The following is a 19878-nucleotide window of genomic DNA, read 5'->3' as shown; positions in this document are numbered from 1 at the left end:
ATTAATGGTCAATGGTACCCCTGTGAAATGAATGCTTACAGTTCATGAATAATTCATGAAGTATTCATTCTAGTTCATGACCTAGATTCATGAATAGTTCTTGGGATGTACATGAAGACAAAATGGCACAAATTCTTGAAAAGTTCAGAGGACACCTAGTTCTTGAACTGTCCCGTGTTCTTGATCAGTTCATGACTCAATAAAACATGAACATTTCATGAACTGTTCTTGAACAAAATGCAATGAAATGCTCATGAACTGTTCACTTACAGTAAATTATGAACTGTTCATGAATTTTACCTCTACATGAACTTTTCTGGCACTTTTTCCAGTGCAAATTCATTGTGCCATTTTATCTTCACGAAAAGTACAAGAACAGTTCAAGAACTACAGTTCATGAACAGTTTCCTAAACTACATTTACATTATTTCACATTCATGAAAAATGCAAGAACAGAGCAGACAGATGATACCAATCAATTTGCGGACTAACAAGTCTAAACAATATGTACTCAACATAAGCTCTAAGTTATATTGTTCAAAAGTAAACCACAAACATGTAAAACTGCTTGTAAAATTTAAAAACTACACATCTTTGTTTAACAAGAACTAAGAAATAGTTTCTTCAATACAGCTTGCTGATTTCAAAAAAAGTGCAAAAATCAAGAACTTGAAATTAGAACAGTTTCCAATGTTTCACTTATTTTGTGATTTATTTCCTTCTGATGACCTTTTGCAAAGTCTCTAGTTTTTTATTAAATACTTCTTTTGATACACCGGTTTTCCTCCTCACTAGTCTTTTCAAGATTGCTGAGTTTCGAGGGTTCAAGTGGTGTCTCGGGGAATCCTTACACTTATTGGTCATCTTTCCAGTCCTAGAGTGGGTTCTAAGTTCCTCCACAGTGAAGATAGTCTTTGCTATTGTAACCAAGACTTCTTGAGTATCACTAAGATGTTCCACAGCTTATAATTCGGGGTCCTCCACTTTTGTATTCTGACTCTCTAAAGCAGTAATTGGCTCCTCCATGCGTCGAATCTTTCTACGCAGGCTTCTGCACTCATCCTCCCATCTAGTTTGGAAATAACAACAAAAAAAACAACAATATAACGTCTTGTGTTTGAAATGACAGTTTTAAACATCACACAAATGTTACGAAAAAATGCGTTTCCATAGTACCCTTCAAACCTATTTTTATACCTCGATATCAGGGTATATAAGTTTTTCATTAATATTTAAGTAGAAAATGCTAATTATGCGAATTTTAATACTAGTGAAATTAGACTGAATTAAAATTCTAGGCCATGCAAAAATATCTGGTTCTACTGTAGACAATTGTAAAATTGGGTCCTTGTAACCTCAACTATATTGCTTACCCGTCAGATCTAGCCTCAACCACACAACCCCCAGCAGTTCCTGCATTTTCGATTCACTTTCACATTTGACACTGTCAGCAGGACCTATAATATTATATATATAGAGAGATTAAATCCAACACATCCAAAAAAAACAACAACAACAAAAAAAAAACAACAACAGAAAAACGTGATTTCTGTTCCAATAAAAATTTTGGATGTATCTTATTTGCTTTAAAAATACAGTCAGTCATGTGTTATTTTCCTTGTTGATCATATTCCATTATAAAACTACATAAATAATGGTGATATAAAAATATTGTCTCTTTATGAAAACTTTTTTCTGATATAAGGAAAATTGGCTAAGGTAGTCAACTGTCAGCATACCAGGGTGTTTGAACTGTCTGGGGATAAAAAAAGACTTGCTGCCATGCATTTTTTCAAAAAACTATTTTAAACTAGATTCTATATTTTATAAGGCATTAGCAAATAAGTTCCTGCAGGGAAGCAGAACCATGTTCAATCTTCAACGATGCTTTGTTTTTTATTCATTTTATATTGATCCTGTTTCAACAATAAAGAAATAAATAAAAACGGATCGCGAAAATATGTGACAAATGTCCGTTTACGCAATATTTCCAGTAAGGTTGAAGTATCTAAACTGTAACTAGGAATGAGCTGGAAATACAATTATTATTTCTATTGTTACAGTCGGCAAATTGTTACAAAATAATGCTTTTAGAAGTGAAGAAAGTTCATTAAAATAATTATAGACTCTTCATTTTTTTCTTGGAGGAGTCATAAACACGCCGGCTCTGTTTGAAAAAAAATCAACGGGTGCATTTATGATAATACTCACAGTGAATTTCACCGATTGCAGCTTTGAAGGTCTTCTTCTGATAATTTGCTTGAGCAATTTCACTTTTCTTGTTGTATGTCTTTATTGGGGAGATGATATTAGATATGAGACGAAGTTTTTGCCGTCTTTGAATATTGAATATTGGCGCGCTTAATAGATCCTGTGTACTACGTAATAAATCTGTGTACTACGCAATAAACCAGTGTACTACGTCAGCAACATGTGCTCGATTCTCATAATTTCGTGTAATTCCGTTGTTTTTGCCGTCAATACAATGACCATACATGCCATAATTTTTAGACTCATTTCCGAGACACTTTTCATTTGAAGGTGGGGCATTGATCAGCAAACGTATTTTTTTTCAATTTACATAGTGGCATACAGCCTATAGGCCCTATTACCGGTAATTACAACTTGCAAATTTAATGACACCATAAACAAAGTCAGAATGTCAATAATTATTAACAGTTTTTCTATCTTTTTAAAGTACTTAGGCATCGTTAATTCAATCAGACACAGAATAGAATGAAGATATGTTAAGTAATGACAATGAGCCATGTCCTTTACCTGAAACATTCACTGAATCTTGTAGATTTTATCACCTCATATTTAGCGCGTATTTTTTCACGGTGTTTGACCACTAATAAAATTTAATTTATAATGGCCAGTTGGCCAGTGTATGACACCTTCACTGGGGTAATTAATCTTTTATTTGATCAAAATTATTGCCGATAATTGTTATTTGGAAGGGGCACGTTGATATACCAATCAAAGGATAAGTGTCACCATTGCAAAGCTGTTAGGCCACTTAGGGGATAATTGTTCCTTATTAGCGTTCTAGATAAGTTTACAAAAACTTGACAATAAAATTATATAAAAAAGTAAAATTTCTTGCTTCAATGTAGATTATTTTAGATTTTTTACCGGGACATAAATCATCTCCGGGACAGACACCTTATTTCCGGGATTGTCCCGGACACGGGACGTTATGGCATGTATGACAATGACTGAATAATTTCAATTAAAACATTGAGGCCTACAAATTTTATTTCACAAACCTAATATGAAATTAGGCAAAGCCTATGAACGGGGAAGTCGTTAAAAATTCCTTTCATTCTTTCGGTTTTAAAGGTGTCATTCGGTATTACATGCACCGCTTCCGTTTTCACTCGGAATACTCGACGATTATCTTTTATCCGAAAAGTTGAGATTTGTTCCGTTATCGGAATACCCCGCCTATTATCATTGAGTAACATTGTAAATGGCGGCGCCCGACTAGAACTGACACTGAAAATTTCATTGATAGGTATAGAATTCTATACAGTATATTTTTTATGTTTTTTTATTTGATTTTCTTTTAAATATACACGTGTAGTCTATAGCCGGGCAAGCCAAAGCCTGGACCCGCTTCGCGGGCCCGGTCTTTGACTTTCCCGTATTATTTTAAGCCCAACAGGCACTTGAATTTCAAACAAAGCTACCATAGTTTCCAAAAAATTTGTGTTGCTACGTCAGTATAAGTATCCAATATATAGATAGATGAGTTGGTTGAGTAAAAAATGGGGAATTTTATTAAAGAAGTGACTGATTGAATTTCCATGGTCAAGCAATAAAAAAAAATACTGATGTCTTTATTTTATGCAAAAAAATGTTTTGGGCCTGTGCTAATCTACCCAGGTCTATATCTTTTCTTGACCAGTTATCATTCTATTTCTGTAGTTATTTAATAACAATTAAATCATGAACACATGGTCTTCATCAAAAGTTCTTCAGAAATTCATTAACCAATGTATTTAGGTCATCAAGTGTTCTTGAGCAGTAATCATTTCTATTTCAGCAATTATTAAAGGACAAATCATGAACTCATGGTTTTCATCAAAAGTTCTTCAATAGTTTGTGACATTATTAAAGGACAAATCATGAACCCATGGTTTTCATCAAAAGTTCTTCAATAATTCATGATCCTAAGTTCATGAACCTTTAAAGAATTCGGTTTTGTTCTTTTTATGTCAATGAACAGTTCATGAACAAGCTTGAAGAACTGTTCATGAACATAAGTTCTTGAACAATCATTATGAACTGTTTAGGACCAGTTCATGAACTGTTCTTAAATGTATTGAAAAGTTCATGATTTCAAGAACACTATTTCACAGGGGTAGGAAATTTTCGTAACAGTTTTCTCAGCAACTACTTATCACAGCCTCTTGATATTTGGCATACAGCATTGATACATGGTCCAATACTGTGGGATTTGATTTCAGGTCTGTCGCTCATCCACTTCCTGTTTATCCACTTAGTTAAATTAGTTAGATTTTTCGACATTAATGGTCAATGGTAGGAAATTTTCGTAACAGTTTTCTCAGCAACTACTTATCACAGCCTCTTGATATTTGGCATACAACATTGACACATGGTCCCATACTGTGGGATTTGATTTCAGGTCTGTCGCTCATCCACTTCCTGTTTATCCACTTAGTTAAATTAGTTAGATTTTTCGACATTAATGGTCAATGGTAGGAAATTTTCGTAACAGTTTTCTCAGCAACTACTTATCACAGTCTCTTGATATTTGGCAAACAGCATTGACACATTGTCTTATACCGTGGGATTTGATTTCAGGTCTGTCGCTCATCCACTTCCTGTTTATCCACTTAGTTAAATTAGTTAGATTTTTCGACAATAATGGTCAATGGTAGGAAATTTTCGTAACAGTTTTCTCAGCAACTACTTATCACAGCCTCTTAATATTTGGCATGCAGCATTGACACATGGTCCCATACTGTGGGATTCGATTTCAAGTCTGCAGCTCATCCACTTCCTGTTCACATTAATGGTCAATGGTAGGAAATTTTCGTAACATTTTTCTCAGAAACTACTAATCACAGCCTCTTGATATTTGGCATACAGCATTGACACATGGTCCCATACTGTGGGATTTGATTTTAGGTGTGTAGCTTATCCACTTCCTGTTTACCTACTGAATTAAATTTTCGACATTAATGGGTCAATGGAAATTTTTTTTCGTAACATCACAGCCTCATGATATTTGGTGTACAAATGCAACCCGGCCTTTTCTGTCTTTGACCCATTTTTTCGGAAAGTGAAGGCAACTAAGGACTGCGGTAAACTGTTTGACAGCCTGCATAGAAACAATGCGGTTGCTGACTAGCTGTGCTCTAGTGAATTCAAAGTGGTATTCTGCTTTATATTTCCAAGGTAAAAGCTACCTCAGAGCACCACCAACCCCATTATGAGAATCTTAGACTGCGTGCATCAGGTGTGCAAACTTGGGTCTGGTTGTATTTTTGTGGCAATAATTAACTTTACTATTTCAATCATGTAAAGTTAACAATTTAAAAATGGTGAAATATGTAATTAGGAAGAAATGAATAAAGTGGTGTGAGGACATATTGTAAACACCTTAGTGCAGTAACTGGTTAACTTCTTACATAATTTAATTGGAGTTAACCCGTTATTACACTAACGTGACGATATCCTGATCTTTGTTCCGACAATTAAATCGATTCTTTTGTTAAGACGGATGTCAAAAGTTTAATTGCAGACGGATATTCAAGTGCACAAAGTAACTGGATTATTTACATTCAAAACTGTCATAAATTTAAACTCAAACAAAATTGAAGTGAAATATGTTGGTTTAATAGCAAATGAGCAGAATAAGTTACGATACTCAAATGAATAATCAGTTTAAAGGGACTTAACTGAGATTTTTTTTGACAAGACATTTGTCCCATTTGTGGAACACTAGTAGACCGGTAAATTGTGTAGTATAGCGTACAAATTTTCAATTCATTTTGATTATGCAAAATTGCCTAGAAAAGAAAAACGTTTAATTGCTTTTATAAATGTATTCAACTATTAAATTTAAAAATGCTACCATTCAAACAAAAACAAATAATAAACTTAAATACGAGTGGAGCTTTGATGAAAATTAATGTACAATCATTATGCTTCATTATAAATTATAAAATATTGAGGAAATTATAAATTATTGAAATGTTTAATTTTGCCAATTGTAGATCTCATATTCTCTTTTAGGGTTCTATATTCCCTACTAGTATTTTTATTAATAGACTGGTATTTATAGCAACTACATACATGTATATACATGTATAAACATTTGAACAGCACCACTAGGGGTTAAAAAAATCTTTAGCATTCTTAATGCCTATAATAATTAATTCTTTTACTCCAGTGTTATTGAATGTAATTTTAAAAATGCAATATTTTGTATTAAAAGCTTATCTTGAATTTTGAACTTGAAGCCGAACGCGTTCAATAATGACAACTTCCTGTCATTCTCATATCTTTTTCAATCTATAAATTTATTCAAATTGGAGTACATGCAGTACTATTTAGCAAACTAAGGTCCTGTATTTTAGACAATTTAATATACTTGATATACAGCATTGTTGGGTGTGCATTCGTAGAAGTAAGTGAAGTGTTGTTATCCTCCGCTGTAATGTCACCTTAGTGCAATAACTGGTTAACTCCTATTTAATTTAGAATGACTTAACCCCATACTGCACTAAGGTGATGGACTATGTATTATCTACTTATCAGTATGATTTATAAAAGTTATTATATAGCCCTTTTAATGTTTTTGAAATGAAACATACTAAAAATTATGTTTAAAAATGTAAGTGAGTTTGCTCTGTCAAGATTTAACAAAAGATTTATAAAACTCAAATTATGATTATGTTGTTTGTATTCATTATAAATCAAAGAAAAATAAAACTGTAAGTATTTAGCATAGAAGAGCATCTATCTCATAATAATATTATCTCTTTTGCTGACGAGTTCGAACCTTTGACATATCACCAGTCATGCCCTTAACCCATTACTTCATATACACGCCTTTTAACGCCTTTTTCACCCCCACCTTTTTGTTGTCTCAATGATGAAAAAATGCCTTATTTAGACCCCAAACACTTGTTTTTGTTTGAGAAATGTTGTTAAAAAAAGTGACCTCTTTTTCGGCGCGGCCCCCCAACCAAAAGATACATCAGGGGGTTGCCAGAAGGGGGATGTGCCCCCTTCTGTTTGGGGGGGTTTGAAGGGGGGCGGAGTCTTCCTCATCGCCAAGAAAATTTTGGACTTGTGAGAGGCTGTAAATGACCCCAGATTGATCATAAGGTAACGTGTAACCAACGCTGAAAAGCATTTGACTCTATCTCAATCCATTGAGAAGTTGCAGCACTTTGAAATCAATTTTGATGGAAAAAATCAACGCAAAATAGTGATTTTTGGCAATTTTGAGATGTCCCCTCGTTGCCATGGTAACAGAAAATTTAAGTCTGAGCATGTTGTTGCAAGGGCAATGGTCCAGTCATCATTTGTGCCAAGTTTGATTAGTGTTGAAGCAGTTTTTATAGTATTATAGCAATTTGAACTTGTAACGGAAGACTTTTCAATGAAAACAGCCATTTTTCACAAAATGCTCATGAAGTAATGGGTTAAAGGGTTAATTTTGAAGAACAAATTAGTGATAATTTTTCAACTATGCACCATGAGTATTAAGCCAAAGATGCAAAGGGCCTGCCTTTCAAGCCATCATTCTCTACTCCTATGGGCTCACACACCCTAGCACACACAAAGGGGAAGAACCTCAGAAGGTAAACTAGTTAATTAGTTCAATGCCCCTATTTACACAGTGGGTCAGCATACTATGATATGATTGGTCTAATAATCAATAAATCTTCCCTCCATAATTGTCACCCCTCATATTGATCCCATTAAATTATATAAGGAGTCAACCCATTACTGCACTAGGGAAGGAATAAGCCATTTGCAGATGACACATTATGATTTTAAGTTTGGTAGGCCAAAGGTCAAGGTCCAAGTGACACTGTAAAATTCTTTGTTAAATACTAAATTCAGAAGAAATATATTTAACATAGATCTAGACAAAATATAAGCCCAAGTTTGTTAAACTTGGTAGAATTATTTCCCACGGCCATTGAATAAACTATAGATAAAATCAAAAGTCAAGGTCACACTGACATTATCAATATAACTTTTATAACTTTTAAAAGATGTCATAGCTTTTTTTAAATCTGAGTCATATTATTAAGGTAACACAGTGTGAGGCTTAATTACTAATTTGATATTATAATTATTCAAATTATTCTTTGATTGTGGTAGATATATATATGACATAATTATAAAACAATAAATTTGTGACTCTGTTTTTAACCTTAAGTCTGCTGAGGGCAACAAATTGACTACTCATGCCCTCTGATTGTAATAGGTCTGTTAATTCACTGTTCACTTAATCAATTCTGAGTCAGTAAATATTATGAAATTATTCCCTAAAATTGATGAATGGTTTAGTCTATATTTAAAGATGGACAAGTCCATTTCAGATATTTAGTGTGGTAAGGTTTTAATAATAGCATGTTTCTTAGAAATCTTAATATTAAAGATTTTCCTTGATTATTTTTTACTTAATAGTAATTATACATCCTGGCACGGTTTTCACTCTCTTTACCGCAATATTTGTGGTAATTCATCATTCTAAAATATTGTTCATAAATCACTTATTTTACCACTTACTTGTACCACTTTTTCTTTTCAAGATCATATTAAAACATTTTTTTTTAAGAATATATATTGACTTCAGAAATGTGAAGGTGTTTTTAAGAAGAAGGCAATTCTCAGTGTTATTTCATTTTATGGTTTTATGTACATGTATTACTCATATAAGGTTGACTAGTGTTATATTTTATATTAACGTAAAGAACTCGTCACCTATTTTAGGACAAACGTGTTTAACCTATTATTGTGTCTAAATGTTACAAAAGCCTTGCTGTAGCCGCACATTGCCTCAGGCAACAATAAAAGATGTTTTACGTCGTGGTCGTTCGGTGTTGTTGACGTAAGACATGAATATGATAAATAAATTAATTGTTGTTTTTTTACCTTTACATATATGAAGCTAATGGTTTTGCTTATTACAAACGTATAATGTGTATTAAAATGTAATTACATACATCGTTCTGCGCAATTATGTGGATTCTGTTCTTTGTAACAAATTTATAAAGGATTAATTTGTACGAAAACCGTAAGTTTATAATTTCAGTTTTGTAAATTTACTATTACTTGTTATTTTTGTTTATCATTTATGTAAATAGTAATAATGTAATGTTCTAGAGTATAATCCTGACGATTTTATATTAATATGTCACATTTTATCATATTGGCATTAAGGTTGATGTGACAATGTTAGGTGACAGTAAACCTCGATACAAAAAGAACAATTATACTGAACAGGATTTTTTTTACGTAGATTTATTGTCGTCAGAAGTTATATTGTACCCGTGCGTACCAATAACTATCTCACTGTCTAACGATGAGTTTTTTTTCTTCAATTATTCGGTGAGCTGTGAAAATTCAGACAAGTTGTTTACAATGTAAATTCATTAAAAATGAATAAAAACCCACAACTCATATTTTAAAAGAAATAATTTCTTTATTTGAATCACGATTTTTTTTTTGTAGCGAGATTTTTTTCTTATTGTTTTCCTTATCATTTTGTAGTACTTACAATTGGATGTGAATTACCAATTATTGTATTAAGGGGAGACAACTTTACAAAATAATTACTTTTCATGAAGAGTTAGATCTGAAAAATACCGTAACTTCAGGAAGGAATTATCCAATTTGAACGGAAAAGAAATAGAATAACTTGATTCAATTTCATATGTTAAAATCTTACAGTATAGTCACTGTTATTATAAGCTTAAAATGAATTATGAACAGAACATGTAAATATGTTTCTCCTAATGCAATTTTGCATCCAGCAATAACTAAAACTTGTAAATGCTATATTGATGACATTTGTGTCGAATTAATCACTATATATAACAAATAAGTCAATTAACACAAAGAACTGTTTACAGTGGTTACAAAGTCAATAGTGTTGTTTTATAATTTCAGTATGGTAAACATGTATTAAATGTGTAAGAACTGTTTTAAATACAGTGAGAAGTTATTATTATTGTATTCAAAGATTCACTGCTTACAATGACAGTGAAAAGCCTATGATTTTTAGATTCATTATGTAAACAATAATATTATTAAACAATTAAATAATTTAGATGGTCCATGTAGTTTTAAAGGGGGACAAAAACATATACATTGTGCTCATCAGGAAATTATTGTTGACTCTTTCACTTGGTAATACTTGTAATAATACTTGTTTTAATGAGAAGTATTTGCTTAATTTTAAGATAGGGATCTAAAGTGTCTTTCACAATCATTGTGTTATTCTTTGTTCTTTCTTTGTTCGTTTTGTTGAAAAGGAAGTTGATTGGTTTAAGTATTTTGAGACAACTTTTAAAACCCATTATGATCTCAGTTAAATCTGCTGAATTAAGGGAGCAATATTAATCCTGAAAGTGGTACTGTAGTAAAATTATCTAAATAAAAGTTTTGAGAACCACCTTGTGCTTAATTGACCTGTTGTTCTCTAATCTTCCAAATTGAATTTTCAATCTATATCCAGGTTTTATCTATTTAGATTGTAAACAGGAAGAATTGTGTAAAGTGTTATGGTCACATTTGGTAAAAAGCAAATTAATATAATTGTTTCTTTTTAAAAGAACATCCTTCAAACATCCTTCAATTTTGTTTGACAAAGTTGTCCAGTGGCCAGTTTATTGCGCAGTAAGACTCTCAATTTATTTATGAAGAAATCTCATTTTTTTCTCTTAAAAAAGGAGGTTTGCAGTATTATAAATTCCTTATGAATATTCACGACAGGTTATATGGCCGTATTTAAATGGTTGTTTGCAATATAACCATGTCCAGCTAGCAGCTCTCAGATTATATTTATAAAGCCGGCCAAATAATTACCTGCCAAAAATCTTTATAACTTAAAATAATAATATGCAGTTATTTCATTGACATTGTTGTTAAGTTATTTCATTGTTTTTGCTGTTTATCATTGCATAATTATGTTTGTAGTTATTTCACTGTTTTTGCAGTATTTCACTCTGTGTGCTTTTTTTCTAATTTATTATTGCATAATGTGCACAGTTATTTGTTTTGCAGTTTATAAGTGCATATAATGTGTGCATAGATTACAGTATTGTGAAGTTTATAAGTTCATAATGTGTGCAGTGATTATATTGTGTGTGCAGTTTATACATAATGTTTTGCAGTTTTTGATTGCATATATATGAGGTGTGCAGATATTACATTGCGTGAAGATATTACATTGTGTGCAGATATTACATTGTGTGCATATATAACATTGTGTGCAGATATGACATTGGGTGTAGATAATACATACCATTGTGTGCAGATATAACATTGTTTTGCAGTTTATAATTGCATTGTAGGTGTGCAGTTATTACATTGTGTGTTTAATAAGATAATACATTTTTTTTTGTGCAGATATTACATTGTGTGCAGATATTACATTGTGTGCATATATTACATTGTGTGCAGATATTACATTGTGTGTAGATAATACACTGTGTGCACTGATATTACATTGTTTTGCAGTTTATAAATGCATACATAGGTGTGATGAAATGAAATTGTGTGCAGATATTACATTGTGTGCAGATATAACATTGTGTGCAGATATTAGTGTGCAGATATTACATTGTGTGCAGATATTACATTGTTTTGCAGTTTATAATTCGCATCTATAGGTGTGCAAATATAACATTGTGTGCAGATCTTACATTGTGTGCAGATATAACATTGTGTGCAGATATTACATTTTGTGTAGATATTACATTGTTTTGCAGTTTATAATTGCATATATAGGTGTGCAGATATTTTTTTTACATTGTCGTCCAGCTTTGAAACAAGTATTATGACAGCGGAAGTTTTACACTCCATAATATGTAAATTTTATAACACATCAAAAGACTGCAAGACAAACAAAACTGGTTTTAAACCAAGGACAGAAACATGCATTTATCTAGGACATTCGGACAAAATTTTCAAGTAGGCTGAAGAAGTGTACAGTAAATGTTATGAAACAATTAGTGACATGAAAGTAAGACTGACTTTATCACCTATACATCTAATTTAAGCCGTATGAGATATCTTGTTTCATTGTTTGAAACATTTATAACTACTTAATGAACAATAACTTTCATAAACAATTACTTTCATGTTATATCTGGGTTAATTAAGGTACTTCAGAATTAAAATTGACCCTAACATTTTATCTATTTAAAGTATGTCAATTGTTTATTAATTAGGAAAGTATTAAAATAGTTGAGTTAGGTCAAAATACTTTCATAATAAATTTAAAAAAAAAATGTTATTTATTATGAAGACAATGAAAATTTTATCTTTAAGCTAAATAACAATGTTTCTGGCTTCATAAGTCATCATTATTACGTTTGATGGGCTTTAAAGGGACTCAATTGAGGTCCTTTTGTCTTTTCACCTAATTTCTAAGTTAAAGATAAAATAAAACTCCCTAAAGATCCTGTAACTCAATTATTTTTTTTATGGTTTTATTAACTTTTATATCATAATATTGTAAGTTTAAAAAAAAACATTATAAAGATATTACCAAATTTACATTTCATTTAAATAAAGGGAGGTAATTTGAAATCTATTTTCTATAAAGTCTGAGCCAAATTTTTCAATAAGAATTGAATGCATATATTTTAATAATTACTTATAATGCAAATAAAAATTTGTAGTACATATTTAACATATTATTGGATGTCTGGAAATTGTTTTAGAAGAATAATTATATACATATATAAAATTTCACCCCATTATGCTAACCAGTCTTTCAGATGAGACTTTAAATCTAGGTCCTTTGTATGAGTGCTTAAACACTTGGCACGTTAAAGAACCAGGACCAGGAAAAGCTTCTGGAATTGGGGCATCATTCTGTATCTGCATCTTGCACTATCCTCCAAAATATAAAATCTGGAGGACTTGCCAATATGGGCAAGCGGTGGCGAGTATAAATATACTCAAATACAAACAACCTCAGAATTGCTTTTATCTTTATTTCTTAAAATCATATTATATTTTGATGTCCTGTTATAGTTAAAGTTAATCATTGGCAATATAGCGCTTGCTTTTTTGGCATCAGTAGAGGTATAATGATTTAATATTTTATATGGAGTTTGTTTACATTTTGATATACTTTCATAACAAATAACATCATAATTATTCACCTCCACTTTCTTCAGGTCATAAGCGAGGTCATAAGCGTCTTATATATTCTGAAACTATGATTTAAACACAATGAAACTCATGTTTGCCCTTTCTAAAGACGGGAAAATATATTTGCTTCTGAGGCCGAATACTCCTTTAAGTGTTAAGTGTTAAAGGACATGAATGGTGACAATAATGTCCAGGGTCTATACTCTCAGTGCCTGAAAGGGTGGATGGAACCCTCATTAAGCCTAGAAAGCATACATACTTAAGTATTAAACCTCCGTTTGAATTGTCCAAAAATAGTGACAACTAAGTATCTACTTAAAGATAACTTTTTGAACAATATGTTTTTTGATATTATCTTTAAGTGCATCGAAAGCAACCGAAAGCTGTTGTATTTGTCAACTTTCAACCTAGTTTTTATGCTCAGTGCATCATTCTATTGTTTGTTACTTAAGGGCTCTTTATCTGCCTTGTATACTTAAGCACCCACTTACTGTGATCCAAAAGAAATGTGTGAAGATACAACCAAAACCACAACAACATTACAAAACCAGCGTAGTGCGTTTGTGACCAGCATGGATCCAGACTAGCCTGCGCGTCCGCACAGTCTGATCAGGATCCATGCTGTTCACTTACCAATCCTTTTACAAGTATGAAACTGACAGCAAACAGCATGGATCCTGATAAGACTGCGCAGATCCATGCTGGTCGCAAACGCACTATGTTGGTTTTGACGTGACGTGGCTCAAATGTCTTTTGTGGTTTACATCATTTTATATATATTGTTGTATACGAAGTAGCATGTAAGCCTTTAACCAAACTGTTTTAAGATAGTGCACGCTTGTATTATGCCCCTTTTTATTGGATAATTGTGACGTTTATATAGTATTATAGTTTTTAGTACTGTGATACACATTTATTCTAGTGATTTATTATTGAAAACTTTTAACTATATGAACTATATAATTTTACTAAACACACTGTCACAATTATTTAACCTTATTCTTATTCTTATGAAATTCTAATAACAGAATATTTTATACTGCCATATGAATGCTTGTTAAAAAATTGAAGAATTTGCAGTTTGTGTTTACTTGGAAATTACTGGCTTATAAAGTGACTCACTGCATGACAATGAAATTCTACACCCCTAACCATTTGAAAGCATCCACATATTAATATATATTTATGTTACTAAATTTTTCAATATTACATCATTTTCATATATTTAACGCTAATGTTTTACTTAAATCTGTAGTGCTATGTGGAATGGAAACTTGTTACCATGCAAATTGTGACTGCTGCAGTCTGTGGAAATTACTAGCACATTATCATGGTGTTGAAATATTTTGGTTGGGTTACCTGAATCTTCAGGTTTCACAGTTCAGAAAATTATTGTAAAATAATACCCGGTCGCTCTAGTGATATAAGAATAAAAATTTAGGTAAGCTAAGCATAGTGAATTTTTGGGCAATGTTGATATTTTTCTATTTCACAGAAGAGGATGTCCATTTTCAAAGAACTTGCATGTCAATCTGTCTAAATTAATACAAAAGTTTGAAACCTAACCTAATAATACCGGTAGTTGATTCTCTAAAAAGAACAAAGATAAAGTCTGCTTATTAATGTGTTTCGTCAGCAGTTTCCCACACAAACGCAAACTGAAAAATTTTAACAATTTAATTCAGGACAACTTTATATGGAAAGAACAAAACAATTTTGGCATTTTAACATTTGGCATATATTTATGTAATCTCAAATTATGATCAATAAAATTGTACTGTACTAAAATATTTAAGATGAACTTATAGTTATTATTAATTGTTTCTAGTTCAAATTAGTGCAATTATGAAGAAGCAGTTTGACTTTCTAATGAGGTCTCCAGTCTCATTTTGGAATGAAATAGATAAAGAGTTGAGCTTGAAAATGTGATTATCATCTAATCCAAAGCAGCTAAAACAGAAAATGTTGCAGGCTATAAAAATGTTTCATTTATAAGGCAATTGTTCCCTTGGTAAAGGAAGTAAACACGTAATAGAAAGAGCATATATAGAAACACAAGGTTATATCCTATACATGTAACTTGATGTTCTTTCTCTTTTGTATCATAGGCAATTAAGAAAAAAACATGATCCCTGTTGTCGCAATATGATACCCCAGAAAAAAGTAACCAATTAAAAGAGCATTTGAATGTGACATTTCTATTGATATTTCTTTCTTAGTTGTCACAAAAAGTCATTCCCTCAAAAAAGTTAGCCAATAAATGGGCATGATGAGCTGGAGTGCGGGTGACTTATACCTGCACTTTATTTAATGAACTGTGCATTGTAACATGTATTAAATATTCCTGGGCTTATGTGAAATATAAAATATTTCTGGACATGTGAATAAAGAGCAACAACAAAATAGGTTTGTTAATTGTATTTATGTAAAATATTTTGATAATAATTATAGAATTGATACATATTTATGTATTTGGGTCTGAAAATATTTTTGGAAAATTTCTCTTCCTGTGTAAAATATTTTTCGACTTAATGTTTTAAGTTTTTCTTAGCCTACTGATTGTACCAGGCATTGAGTCTCATATTGTGCTATTTTGTGTATTGGCAATAAAAATTGTCCCCTCCTCACAGACAGGTCTGTTTCTGCTGCTGCTGTTTTGATGTAGAAGCGAGATTCTGACCTGTAGAACAAAAATGTATCCCAGAATCTAGTTTTTACACATCAAAATATTTTGACAAAAGTATTTCTTTACTTGCATAAAGTTTTTTTTGTTTTGTTTTTTGTTACCTTGGCTGGTGCAAAATATTACATTATATACTTGTAAGTTTATCTGAATAAATTTTATGAATGAAATATCTTCTTTAGAAAAAAATCGTCTTTACCTTTTAAGGTCTGATAAACAAAAGAATATTTCAGGATAGGCAAATCAGCAATTTGATCAGATACAGTTACACGCATTCTCTGGGTTTTTGAAAAAACATTAAAATATTATGTCACAAGGTTGAATACCTTGTCTATTGTTAATAGAAACTATGACAGTGAGTTATAATTAGATATTTGACCGTAATCTGCATGGTCACATGGTACATTTTATTGTTTATAAATATTTTGCCCGTGGGGGGACGTTTGCAGAGCTTTGACATCAGACACTTGAAAGGTCTGAAGATAGTGGATGATGTTTAGGCAATATTCACTGCACTGAAAGAAATTATTGCAATTATAGTTGTTTTTATTTCTGTCTGAAAAATTGCTGTGAAAGGGAAACTGGATTCTATGAATGAGATTTGTAAGTTTTAATACTACATTATTTAAATTCTATTGAAATTATTAATTTTATTTTGATCTGAATGGAGGGGTCACCCATTGCCGAGTGGTTAAGGTTGTTGACTTCAAACCGCTTGCCACTCACCTCTGTGTATCCAACAGGGAAAGGATTCTTTCATCCAGCTTGCTTACAGAACGTCAGTGATTCTACTCAGGTTCTTGTTTGTGCCTGAAATAAATTGCTTTGAAGGGCACCTTAGGTGTTCCTCATCCAGTAAAGCTGGAAAGTTGCCATATGACCTATACTGTCTGATGTATGAATCATGTTTGATTACAATATAAAAAGATAATGTTTGATGACAGTATAAAGATCATGTTAGATGACAGTATAAATAGAAAATGTTTGATGACTGTATAAAGTTCATGTTTGATGACAGTATAATTAGATCATGTTTGATGGCTGTATAAAAAGATCATGTTTGATGGCTGTATAAAAAGATCATGTTTGAAGACTGTATAAAGATCATGTTAGATGACAGTATAAAAAGATCATGTTTGACAACTGTAAAAAGATCATGTTAGATGACAGTTTAAAAATATCATGTAAGATGACTGTAAAAAGATCATATTAGATGACAGTATAAAAAGATCATGTTTCATGACTGCACCTGGGTATTTTGGTCTGGATATTTTTAGTATTTTCAGAGTTATTGCCCTTGACTTAGTAAAATTTTGCAATTTTCAACTTGTGTCGCACATAACTCAAAAAGTATTTGACCTAGAGTCATGAAACTTTACAGGAATGTTGATCAGCATGTATAGTTGTGCACCTGGGTATTTTCGTCAGGATATTTGTAGTATTTTCAGAGTTATTGCCCTTCACTTAGTAAAATTTGGCAATTTTCAACTTGTGTCGCACATAACTCAAAAAGTATTTGACCTAGAGTCATGTAACTTTACAGGAATATTGATCAGCATGTGCAGTTGTGCACCAGGTATTTTCGTCTGGATTTATTTAGTATTTTGAGAGTTATTGCCCTTCACTTAGAAATTTTTTGCAATTTTCATCTTGTGTCGCAAGTTTCTCAAAAAAGGATTTGACATAGTCAATAAACCTTATGGGCAGGTTGCTCAGCATATTTTAGATTTGCACCTGGGGTTTCCCTTGTGGATTTATCCAGTATTTGTAGTTATTTCCCTTGACTTAGTAAAGAGATTGACAGAACAGTGTTGCGGTGGGGGCACCCGTGTCCTATGGACACATTTCTAGTTGGCGTCTGTATCGCTTCAACAGCATTTTCTTTTCCTTAAAATTCAGTTTTGAGAATTGACGATGATACTATATTTAATAAACCCCACAACCTCATCATGCAAGCTAAAAACTTGGACACTGTGAGTTTTCAACTTATGAAATTTCATTAATCATGTTTATAAACAAAAAAATAAACCTTAATTTCTTTTCTCACAAGGTATAAAAAAATGTGTCCCTGATTGTTATATAATTTAAAAGCAAGTCAACTGCCTTTTTGTGTTCAGTAGAAAAAGTGTGAGTGCAGAGGATTAAACCAGAGGTCAGGGTTGAAAGTTATATTAAAATGATCATTGTTCGATCAATCTAATGTAGAACAAATATGATGTAGATGATGTAAGACTTTTGCCCGGTCTTTGTTTGTTATAGTTAATAATAATAATAATTAATTGATACAGTTAATAATAATGATTAATTGATAATAAGGGTATTAGATGTATAATCAACAAAGATATAAATGGCATTTAAAATTTCACACTATTAAACTTTATCATATTTTTGACACAAATATAAAACATCCCTGAAAGTTGACCATCTTGTTTAAAAAATATTGATGGTTTAGTGAAAGATCATAATAAGACCAGACAAAAAGAATGAAAAAAGAACTTATTTTTGAAATTTCTGGCTCCCAGTAGGGCTTTAGCCCACAAGGCATGCAAACTCTGTATCTTCACTAAAATGAATACTCTACAGAAAGGAGGTTCTGCATTAGGTATTTAATACCTGAATATTTACAGAAATTTTTGGATTTCTTTTTTGGTACACTTCCTTGATTAAATATTTGATATCTGGGGCATGTCCAGTAGACAATTTATGGCATGTCCGGGACATTATCATATGCCATGTACCTAATATGCAAGTTACTCTTAATTTAAATGAATACTCTTCCGAAAGGAGGTTCTGCATTAGTTTATAATCTAATACCTGAATATTAACAGAATTTTTGTGATTTTTTTTTTTGTTCACCCATAAGATCAGACATCTGATGTGATGGAAATTATTCAGGGACGTCCGGGACATTATGGCGTAAATACATGTTTTTTGTTTGTTTGTTTTAATCAATAATCAGCAGAAGAGGGAAGTTGATAATTGTGTAAAACCTTGTTTGGGCACAGATATGATCAGAACTTTTATCAAAAGTTTTCATCAAACCCGTGGTATTATGTCAATTCAGTGGTGTTAATTACATCCCTTAATTATTAGGTGCGTTAATGGTGAAATTAATGTTGTATAGCTCCTTTGAGTTACTGTGGACATTGTATATTAAGGTAGTTTAAGTTGGTCTAAATAGCGTTTTTGAAACAAGATAGGATTATGGGATGTGAAAGGTAAAATTTTCAGGTTAGTTTTTTATCCAAAAGTAATTTTGGTCACGCATTCATTTATCTTGTCATCATTCTATTGGGAAGCAGTCAAGTCATATATGATTTTGAATAATACACATTGTTGACTGCGGAATAATTAATAGCTTTAATTTACTTTGCAAGTCGTCAATAAAAATACAAGTACATAAAAAAACATTCACATACATCAGCTTTATTACACTTCAGGACCTATTTAAAATTTCTTGCTTTAATTGTTGCAAAATTATTTTTACGATAGACAGACAATGTTTTCTTATCTCCATATACAAATAATGGACTGTGCGACTGTCTGATTTCATGTTATGAGGGTAGTTTACTGAGACGTAATATCCTGGAACCAGGCTAAAATTAAACACATGTAAGTAAACATGTTGTCTTCGCATAAAGGGGAGCTCTGAGTTTGCATTTGGAAAAAACGCATCAGTGACTAAGAGCTGTTGTATTGCATTGTCATGAAACGCCTGAATTTTTCAATCTATCCATTTGTTTACTAATGTTCAAGTTCGTTTTGAAGAAATATCGAAATGTATACATGTATATCTTTTATAGTTTTACGTT

The 19878-nt window shown here is 31.8% G+C and overlaps 1 protein-coding gene across 1 annotated transcript; it reads right to left on the bottom strand.

The window, feature by feature from the left end:
- Positions 1-816: 816 nt before the first annotated feature.
- Positions 817-13113, bottom strand: LOC132713090 (uncharacterized). Its single transcript, XM_060695555.1, has 4 exons — positions 12994-13113; positions 2212-2398; positions 1374-1457; positions 817-1069 (listed from the first exon to the last, which is right to left on the bottom strand). The coding sequence occupies exons 1-4, from the start codon at positions 13111-13113 to the stop codon at positions 1002-1004; spliced, it is 459 nt and encodes a 152-aa protein (XP_060551538.1). The 3' UTR covers positions 817-1001.
- Positions 13114-19878: the final 6765 nt, after the last annotated feature.

The sequence above is a fragment of the Ruditapes philippinarum genome, unplaced genomic scaffold (assembly GCF_026571515.1).
Source record: "Ruditapes philippinarum isolate M1 unplaced genomic scaffold, ASM2657151v2 ctg10438_1_1_1_1, whole genome shotgun sequence".
NCBI lineage: Eukaryota > Metazoa > Mollusca > Bivalvia > Venerida > Veneridae > Ruditapes > Ruditapes philippinarum.
The sequence above is the reverse complement of the archived record's forward strand: the minus strand, read 5'-3'. Positions and strand labels throughout refer to the sequence as shown.